The sequence below is a fragment of the Amborella trichopoda genome, chromosome 2, assembly GCF_054954075.1.
Source record: "Amborella trichopoda isolate Santa Cruz 75 chromosome 2, AtrichopodaSantaCruz75HAP2 v2.0, whole genome shotgun sequence".
Taxonomy (NCBI): domain Eukaryota; kingdom Viridiplantae; phylum Streptophyta; class Magnoliopsida; order Amborellales; family Amborellaceae; genus Amborella; species Amborella trichopoda.
The window spans coordinates 63,166,972-63,177,375 of record NC_142337.1 but is presented as its reverse complement, the minus strand read 5'-3'; the positions used below and the strand labels follow the sequence as shown (position 1 = coordinate 63,177,375).

At 34.1% G+C, this 10,404-nt stretch overlaps 1 protein-coding gene across 1 annotated transcript; it reads right to left on the bottom strand.

Moving 5' to 3' along the window:
• Nucleotides 1-1,767: 1,767 nt before the first annotated feature.
• On the bottom strand, nucleotides 1,768-5,631 carry LOC18445308 (zinc finger protein GAI-ASSOCIATED FACTOR 1). The gene is made up of 3 exons (XM_006855447.4): nucleotides 5,194-5,631; nucleotides 3,333-3,729; nucleotides 1,768-3,054 (listed from the first exon to the last, which is right to left on the bottom strand). The coding sequence occupies exons 1-3, from the start codon at nucleotides 5,372-5,374 to the stop codon at nucleotides 2,169-2,171; spliced, it is 1,464 nt and encodes a 487-aa protein (XP_006855509.1). The 5' UTR covers nucleotides 5,375-5,631; the 3' UTR covers nucleotides 1,768-2,168.
• Nucleotides 5,632-10,404: the final 4,773 nt, after the last annotated feature.

The following is a 10,404-nucleotide window of genomic DNA, read 5'->3' as shown; positions in this document are numbered from 1 at the left end:
TGATTCTAACATTATTGGTTGCTATAAGAAGTTATTATACTGCTAATTCCATTTTATCATAAATCTTACCCTTTGGGTGTTTGAAAACAGGAAGTGTTTGATAACAGGAAGTTAGAAGAGGAAGAAAGAACTTTACATATTATTGCTCATGTTATGTGTTTGATAAAAAGTGGAAGATAATTTGAGAACTCTTCTTTACTGTTGAAGTTCCCACCTTTTAGGCTTGAGTAAAGTTCTACGGTAAACCATAAAATTTGTAAAGGGAACTTTTTATTTTGTCCAATATATATATATATATATATATATATATATTAAAAATAAATATAAAATACAATATATCATATATTATAGTATATTATATATTTCTATTATAGTATGTTATAAATATTATATATTTTTATTTAAATTATTATCTATGTAAATATAAATATAAAATATTTACCATATATCCCAAGAGTTATCAAACACATAAACTATGAACTTTTTAACTCCAAAGAAGGTTATCAAACATAGAAACGTAACTGCTAATTTATGATTCTTCAGTAACTTCTAATTTCCCGTTCATTGTTCTTGCTTCCCTTTGGAAATGATTACACTAAAAAGAAAAATAATGTTTTCTTTTAACCTTGCAATTTTTTTTTTTTTTTTCTCAATCAATATCCTACTTTTAACAGTTGAAAAAAGACTCGGATTACGATAATTCTAAGGGAATTTGTTGGAACGTAAAATTTGTAGATCATTTCTGTTCATCCCAACCGACGATCATATCTTTGGAAATTAAAATCAACCTTAAAAATTTTGGCCCAAATGCTCCAACAGTGAATAAGGACAGTGCATTTGATGGATGGGCGGATCTAGGTTACTTAGAACTCAAAACCTTTTTTCAAAATTGTTCATCCGGTCATGCAAAGATGTTTTGCGAAATTTCGTATAAAAAAGTCCTCGATAGGTGTTTTCATAGGCAACCTTGATTGATTAATGCATATTTTTCGCTAGCAAATATCTTAGGATTTAGTCAATTTTTTTACAATCAGGCAATCACCTGGTTTCGTGACTCGCCCGAGTCCCCGAGTGATTTTTGGAACTTAGGGTACATAAAAGAGTTCTTAAAAAATTGTTAAAAATATAAGTGGTACATTTTTTTTATGTGATTCGGATTTTTTTATAAATGATTGGTGAATGTTTTTTGCCAGTATTCCTATTTTTATTTTTCTTTTTTTCGATTTTTTTGAGATCTCAACATCTATAAATTAGTTTTTTTTGGATCCATTTTCATATATATTTTTTAAGCTTTTAGAAATTTTAAGGTTTCTTTTATTTTTATTGGAATTTTTTTGTAAATGATTGGTGAATGTTTTTTGCCAGTATCCCTATTTTTATTTTTCTTTTTTTCGATTTTTTTAAGATCTTGCCATCTATAAATCAGTTTTTTTTAGATCCATTTTCGTATATATTTTTTAAGCTTTTATAAATTTGAAGGTTTCTTTTATTTTTCCTATTTTTAATTTTTTTATATTTTTATAAATTTTTCCATTTTTTCTAGTGCTTTTTTGCCCCTATGCAGGACTCGAGCGAGTCCACTTGGACTTGCCTGAGTTACTCGGCTCGGCCAAGGGCGAAGTTCTTTTATATCAAACACATGCGAGCATAGAGTCCACTCAAAATGGTTAGAAGACCAAGCGACTACCTCATGCCTTGTAGAATTAGTTAACTCGGTGACAATTATGCACCATAGTAAGAAGAAATATATACAATGGGATTATTTACTTTTGATACAAAGAGGTCGCATTCATTATCAGCCGTTACGTGTAAATTTGATGGTTGAGGATGTGTCACTGATTGGACACAAAGTCTAAAATAAAATTTCTCGAATATTACAAGACACTTCAATCTATTGAATTTCACATCCAACGGCGAAAAATGATTGCAACCTTTATGTAACAAAAGTAAATGGCCCTCTTTGATGGAGTTCAATACTTCAATTGCCTTATGAGAACAATGATTCTTTGAAGAAATTCGACAGGGTTGCTCTTGTTCCGGTAGTGTATGCAGTTGATGGTTAACTGAAATTTAGATGAAGACTTCAGTTGTGCCTTGAAAACTCTTGATGAGGACTCCCATTTGAACATGAACAAACATCAAAGCAGAGATCATTTTATTGAAAACTCCTAGACCTCCCATATGGGTTTCCCCACAGAAGACTGGCCATGATGGAAATTATGCATATTTCCACCAACCCCCAAGAAATCCACAGTCATTCTATCTCCATTCCTATCAGACCCAATCTCACTTCCCCTCCCAAATCTCCCCATCTTTAATGCTCCTTGGACCTGGTTTCTCGAATTCAAGAACGAGTTATTATCACTCAAATTTGAAGCACTGTTGTTCTCAGACCCCAAGCCCTTCTGATACTGGTTGTGATCCCCCATGAACAGCCCAGCACTGGTAGAGAAGACCCCCATGTCACTCATCTCAGAAGGAGGATCAAAGAACTGTGAAGAGTTCATCTCTAATGGTTTTTTGGACCCAAAGCTCGAGAACCCAGTATCTATGCCAAGAAGCTGGGTTTGATCGGATTGAGTGATGAGCTGACCAGGAAAGGTTCTTGGTATGACCGGGGGTCCAATGTTTGAGCTCGCGGTTGCACCCATTTGAGCCGCCTTTTGCAACAATGCAGTAGCCGACATGTGAGCCGCTCCTTGGTTCATGTTCAGTGACATGCTGCTAGCCCTAGGGCTAAACATTGAACCAGAGGAGCTTGTTGAGAAGATGATGTTTGGCAGAGTTTTAAGGGGCATTGGCATCAGTTCATGGGGTGATAAGGGTTTCAGTGGGTTCTTGGTATCTTGGTTAGTGAAGTCTGAGAGGCCAGTTCCCATTATGGAGTCTGTTGTGCTCATTGCCATGGAGGGTGGCATGGCCATGGATGACATGAGTTCGGACACTTGGCCTTGTAGGTTGGTTGCCCCCATTGTCGCCAGGCCTTGGTTGAGCTTTGTGTTCTCCTCTACAAGGGCATCGCAGAAGGCTCTGTGTGTTATGAAGCTGTCTCTCCTGATAACACAGAGACCTTGTGAATTGAATGTATGAGAGAAACATGTTCCGAAATACTCGAAAAGAAGTGGGGAAATCATGGCAATATTGCAGAGATTTCATGTTCTCAATTGAGTTCAGAGAGTCATGGTAATTGATATACAACCAATTCAAAAACGGGGCAAGAACATATGAACAAAGTCCAAGAAACAGTGTAAAAGCAGTTTCAAAAAAATGGATTAAAAGGAGAAGACACCCCTCTCTCTCACACACATACACAAAACAGAGGAAGCAGGTACCTCGAGAATATGGTTCCACAGTCGCACTTATATTCCTTGGTGCCGCAAGTCTTCGTATGTGCCTTCCAGTCTGACTGGACCGCATACTTCTTTGAGCACTTATCACACTTCCATTTCTTCTCTCCGTGTTTTCGACAAAAGTGTTTCTTTATGCCAGTGAGGTCTCCAAGTGCTCGACTTGGGTTATGGTGAACACAAGTAGTCTCAGGACAGATGTACACTCTCTTCCTTATCTCTGTGCTTGTTCTTTGCCTTAGCTTCCATGGAAGGTTGTGACCTCTTCTATGGAGTTGCAGGTTTTGGTCCCTTTGAAAACCTTTGTTACATATCTCACATATGAACCTGTTTGTTGCCATTAGAGTTGTTGGGGACAATGCAATCACCTCAGCTGTTGGGTCTGAAAATTCAACCCATTCCATAGTCTTTCAGCACACCAAATTAGAGAAAAAAAAAAAAACTAAAACAACTTTATAAATGTGGAGGAGCGTTAGTGAGGTTTTGATTGGAGGGATTTTCTTAGGCTCTTTGATGATGAAAGGGAAGGTCTTATCAATGAGAATTATTAAACCAGTTATTGAAGAATCAGAGTAGAGCACCAAGTGTCCAAGTACGATTGGTGGTGTCTGACTTGGGCAATTGCCAAATCTATGTCAGTAACAAACGAGCTAAAAAAATGAAAAAGAAAAAAAAAAAAAAAAGATAATCGGGGGGATTTCAGGGTACATTTGACCAAAATCGCTCACCTCCCAATCCCAATCCGATTCAGGCAATCCGAGTTAGAGATTTTTGAATTTTCAATGTTCAGACTTCATAACAGAATCTAATAATTAGAAAGAGAAAAGTCGACAATAAAACTTCAATGAAAGTAACAGAGACTCTAATTGGCCCTTGAAATGAGTGAGGAAAAAAATTGAAGATCACAAACAACAAGTAATTAGCTCTCAAAATAGTAAAAGAAAGAGGATAGAAACAATATCCAATAAATCAGCACACATATACAATTTGCAGAAACAATACGTAATCCTGATTATCAGCACCCAAACAGGAAAATGAGTATTGGCTATTCAAAGTCCATAGCATTCAATGCGCAAAGGCCCATCAAAGGTAAAACCAGTTCCCAATTCGCAAGAAACCCACCAAAAGAAAATCAGGTGGTAGTTTAATATCACTTATAGTAGTGAAAGAGAGTTTATTGGCATTTGCACTGAACATTGGCCTTTTCAAAGACCATTCCCACTTCATAATTGAGAGAGAGAGAGAGAGCGAGAGAGAGAGAGAGAGAGAGAGAGAGAGAGAGAGATTACTGTCCATTTTTATCTTTGCCAATCCCTGGGAAGCAAATATTCTAAAAATAACAGAGAGAAATAACATAGAGACTGAGAAGAGGAGCAATTTATTGTCCATGTTTGTCATTACTAATCCCTGAGAAGAAACCATTCCAAAAATAACAAAGATAGCAAAGAGAGAGAGAGAGAGAGAGAGAGAGAGAGAGAGCAATTATTGTTATCAACCAACAATTTGTCTCTACAAACACAACCGAGCACCATCAACCCATCCAAAAAAAGCCCAACAGTTTACAGATTCAATGTTTATAGACTGTGCATAAGATTTTTAACGGTGGGAAACTGAACATAAAATCTCACACTTTAAACCAAAAATAGGAAAAAGCAGAAAAAGAAATACCCCATTGATTCTCATGAGCAAATTCAAGCAACCCAATTGAACAAACCAAATTCAAACAAAAGCAAATCAAAGACCCAAAATCCCTCTGTTTCAACAGATTCAGATTCTGCCACAAAATTGAGAAACAATATTAGCTACAGATTTGAAAAAATAGTCAAATTATCTGTGGAAAACTAACCTGGAGTTCCTGGTAGGTTTCGTTTCTTCTTCGTTGTGACCACAGGCTGTGAACCAGAGCCATTACTGTTACTCTGATCGTAAACAGGTGTCATCGATACGTTGTGAACACTCTGTTGCTCATGCACTGTGTTAATCTCTTCTCCAGAAGAGAAACTCCCTTCACCTGTGATGTTTGACATTCTTTCCTTCTATAGAGAGAGAGAGAGAGGCACTTTTTTCTTTGAAGTCTTAACTGGAGTGCTCTCTCATGCATGGAACAAAGAGGTAGCTATAGAGTTTCCCTCCATAGCTATGGAGGTTCTGAAAATTGAGATGAGAGAGAAAGTTGTAGGCTATATTTTGCTCTTCTAGAGAGAGAAAAGTCTTGTTTGAACATGCATGGTGAAGTGGGGAAGTTCTCCTGTGTTTCCTCTTCAACCAGAGCTGGGACCATTGCTGTATCATTTATTTATATTTTCATTTCTTTACTCTTTTATTTGTGAAATGATATTTTCTTTTATCAAATTCCCATGCAAAATATTTCAAAATATTAAAAGTTTATTGACGTTGGACGAGGGGTTCTGTACTAAGGGATTTTTGTCTCTTTCCTTGGGCTTTTCTGTTCTTCTTCATGACCAAAATGGCCCTTGTCTTTCTTTAAATTGGCCTTGTAGACATAAAATATGGTAAAAAAAAAAAAGTACTAAAAAATATTCATAAGAGATGTACATGTCCAAGTATTTTAACTCAAGATTATATGCGGGTATTTTAAAAAAATATGTATAAGGTGTTAGGAGGTGCGAATTCATTCAAGTGGAAGGCTAAAAAAGAGTAAGTGATAGGCCTAAAAAAACATGATTAGAAGTAGTGAAAAAAAATATTGCTACTTATAACCTTACTGAAGGTCTTCAATAGAACTGAATGATAGATTAGGATTTTTGTAACGGATCCCAATTAATTGAAAAAAAACTATGTTGATAATGATATGGTTGGGTGAGGTGTTAAATTATTCGGCTGTCCTAGGTTATTTCATAAATTTTTACCAAAAAAATAATAATGGTCTTGGGAAATCTTTGTTTTGGCCTAAAAGGGAAGCACTTAGGTTTTAAGAATTCGAAGTTTTAAGTGTCTTTTGAAATAAAAATAATATTCTTTTTTGTAAAATATGTTATGTACAAGTATATCTTATCCTGTTGTTAGATTTTGTGCATTTTATGACTGTTTTTTATACACTTTCAGATAAGGTGTGGCTTTGTATAAGTGCCGACCTTTAACAAATCAAAGTTAGGAACACCGTGAAACTATAATAGTTTTGGTCTCGAAAACTGTTGTGATGGCTTTAAAATCTATTTTCACGTTTAATTTTAAAATTTAAGTTTTATAAACGACATAGATTAAGTAGATCTATCAATACGTAAAAATCTTGAAAATGGATGGTCCGAATAATGCTTCTAATATGCACTATTTTTAAGTTTTAATGTCATTTTCTTTCATCTCGAGATCGAGATGATCAATTCGAGGGATTTTTAGCATCAAAATAACTTTTTTTATTTTTATTTATTTTTATTTTTTATTATTTTATTTTTTTTGTGGTGTGCCTTATTTCTACAATATAAAATTGATACTTTATATGAACTTTGTTAGTCTAATATATTAAGGATAATTTTTAATGTTTTATCAACATTTTCATTTTGATCTGAAACTGATTATCATGGCCTTGGTCTAGTGCCTGAAGCCAAAGATTGCAATTGTTTCAACGTTTCGACCGAAGAGACGATGATATAATAACATTGATCTTAACTCAAAATTGCATTAAATTGATTAATAATCAAATTTACAGTTTGGATACAACTTGACCTAGGTCCACATGGAGAATAGTCCTGTGTATTTTATATTACTTAAGGTCATTTCAGTCATTAAGAATAATACGGCATATCCATAATAAGAGAAGTGTGCTAATAGCAGTGTGATACATGGTAGACGAGGGTTGAATCCTCGATCGATGATGGACCGCGGAGCTTAAACGAGGGATGTTTCCTTGGGTATGGTATAATCTGAACCGTCAGTAATAAATATCAACATTGGATGCTCCTATAGTACAGAATGTAGTATGAGATAATGGAGAATGATTTTGTAAGGAATAGTATATAAGTGCATTGACCTAAGTTAAAGGATCTAGATAACAATGGTTGGTATCAACTATTGAGTAATAGATTTATTTATTTTTTAAAAAAGTAGGGTTTAAATAGATTTTAAGCTTTGTATACATGTATGTCTCATCTGGATGTTTTAAAAGAATCAAAATAATGAATATGCGAAAAATGCTATGTAAAAGATGTGTCGTTCTCGATAGCTTAGGTTATCCTTTTTTTTTTTTACCTTAACCATTCAGCTTATACCATAATGAATTTTTTTTTTTTTGGGGGGGATAAAAAGGGTCACCTACTAAAAAAAAAAGAACAAAAAAAAAAAGAAAAAAAAAGAAAAGAAAAAGTATGCCATTATCAATAATGTCATAGCAATAGCATATGGTCATTGGTGTTATCACTATCAAACCGATGGATTGGATGGTGATGGAAAGAGACATGTACTGGTTAGTGACATATTTAAGGAGACCTACTCTTGTTCCATCACCGTCCAAACTGCGAGTGAGTTGAAATGGTCCCTTTACCAAATTATTACCATGATCATATGGGTCATGGTATCCTTCCCAGATGATCTTCCAATAATTATGGACTATGTTTATCTCATGTAAGGTAATTTGGTTATTTCGAGTGTTTGGAAAAATGTCGACCTGGATTAAGTTTTGTGGATCGATGACTTAGGTTCCCCAATTGAAATCAATATATTAGTTTTTTTAAAAAAAATTTCCTAATTTTTCGTTGGTCCACTAATTCAGATCTGGATTGCCGATTGCTGAAAAAGGAGGCCGATCTACCTGGATGATACTTATTTTTCACAAAAAAAAAAAAAAAAAAAAAAATTTGTACCTACAAAACCCTGACACTACCCTTCCATCTTATAAAAGACCTTCACACCCCACACCAAGTGCCAGGACATATTGAATAATATTTTTTTTTCTCTCTTTTTTTTTTTTTTTTTTATTGCACCTTTCTTTTCTTTTTTTTCCCTAAATAGTGTAGGAAAAGCGATTGGTGGGGTCATAGAGATGCCTGGGGCGTTTTCGTCATTTTTATGTAATTTTAAATTGAGGACAATGATCTAAGGATTACATCATAGGGTGGTAGATAACGTTGCCATGCAATTTTTTTATTTCTATTTTTTTTTTAATTTAGTATTCTAATTTTAAGGGGGACGTATCCTTGATTATTAGGCTTAATAATTAATTTTGGCCTGCAAATTGAAAATTATCGATCCCCCATCGCTTTCCAAATAATAACTAAATAGCAAGCACAAGCCCTAGATGATGGCGATGTCTCACACACATATGAACTACGAGGTTTGTATAAGGTGCCCACCTTATTATGCATAAAGCGCATTTTTTTATTTTGGTAAAAAATGTAATTGTAGTGTTGAAAATCTTATGATAAAATCTATATTTAATACTAATTATAAATTTAAAATTTCAAAACCGATGCAGATCAAGATCTGACAACTGGGAACATAACGTAAACTACCATCATGTAGAAAGTCCCAACTTTAATCAATTAAAGTAAGGTGCACATTTAAATCTTGCTAAAAGATATAGTTTCAATGCTGGAAGGTGGCTTAAAAATCGAATTTCACACCTAGTTATGAAATTTAAACCTCTATGCAGATTGAGCATCTATAAATATTAAACTTTTTTAAAGATAGATTGTCTAGATAATGTGTTACAATATGTGTTATCTTTAGGATTTGAATTTTTTTTTTTTATATCTAGGCATCTCGAGGGCAAGGTGATAATTGCAGGGGTCTTTGACACCGGAAACCTTTTTAGGTGGATTTTCAAGATGCACCCTACTTCTACAGGATAACACTGCCATCTTATGTAGACTTTTTTGTATGCATTATATGTAAGAGAGAGAGATAGAGATAGAGAGAGAGATTATAATGTTGGCTTTTTAATATGGGTGTAGTTTATGTAAGGCCGAGGTTCTAAACAATCAAAATAAGGTGTACTTTCAAGTAGTATCAAAAGATGTTATTTCAATATTGCAAATTTTTATGATGGCTCTAAAATCTATTTTTATATCTAATTATAAAATTTAAAGCTTCAAAACTAGTGTAGATCGAGCATATTTATGAACATTAAAATTTTTTAAAAATTGACGATCCAAAAATACATTACATGATGCACTATTTCCGAAACTTGAGATCCATTTTTTCTCATGTCCATGCATCTTGAGGTTGAGATGATCAATTTAAGGATTGTTGGGTATCGAAACAACCTCTTCTAGTGAAATTTTTGAGGTGTTGTTAGAGCTTCGCACATATATAAACTTTGCCTTTTTAATATTGATAAGGTTAATTTTTAGAGATATTTGCCTAAAGTAGGGGGAAACTCCTTTTACTTGTGATCAAAGCTAAACCCTTGGTTAAGAATCGAGTGCAATGCTTTCACATTGCTGAAAGAGTGATCTATGGGCTCGATACAAACTTTTGAAGAACTACAACTGACACGTCCATTTGATTCAACAGCACAATCACTGGCACGAGATCGCTCTCATTATCTTTGAAGTATTAAAATGACTATTTATTATATATGGGAATGTCTACAAATAGATCATTTATTTTTTGTACATAAATGTCACAATCATTCTCCACTCATTAGATGTTAAATTGGATGGTTTGGGATAAGTCACGAGGTTCGAGAATTGTTTTTGAAACTTTGTAACAATTTAATGACACTCTTACAACTATCTATTTTGAAATGTACAGGACAAGAATGATTGTGACCTCTATATAGAAAAGATAAATGGTCACTTTATAGACAATCCCTTTTTCCATACACATGGCTTGAAAATTCACGCCTACAAGTATGCTCTTACTATTTTGAGTTATTAAATGCTCATGATTTGTGAATTCCAAAGAATAAATCACGAGATGCTCTCACTGTCTGTTTCTTACTTGCTTGTTGGAGGGAGGGGGATGACAGAAAACAATTTAACCCCCTATCCATATCTCTTGATTGAATTTTAAAGTACCTGTAAAAAAAAAACCACATGATCATAAGTTAGAATAGTTACAAATGAGTAGAATGTTAAATAGTTGATCTTTTATGAGTATT

Coding starts and splice junctions, on each gene's coding strand:
- LOC18445308 (XM_006855447.4), bottom strand. CDS start 5,374: ATGTCAAACATCACAGGTGAAGGGAGTTTCTCTTCTGGAGAAGAGATT. Junction 3,730..5,193: donor AAACCTACCAGGAACTCCAG/GTTAGTTTTCCA, acceptor TTGAATTTTCAG/ACCCAACAGCTGAGGTGATT. Junction 3,055..3,332: donor TGTGGAACCATATTCTCGAG/GTACCTGCTTCC, acceptor CTGTGTTATCAG/GAGAGACAGCTTCATAACAC.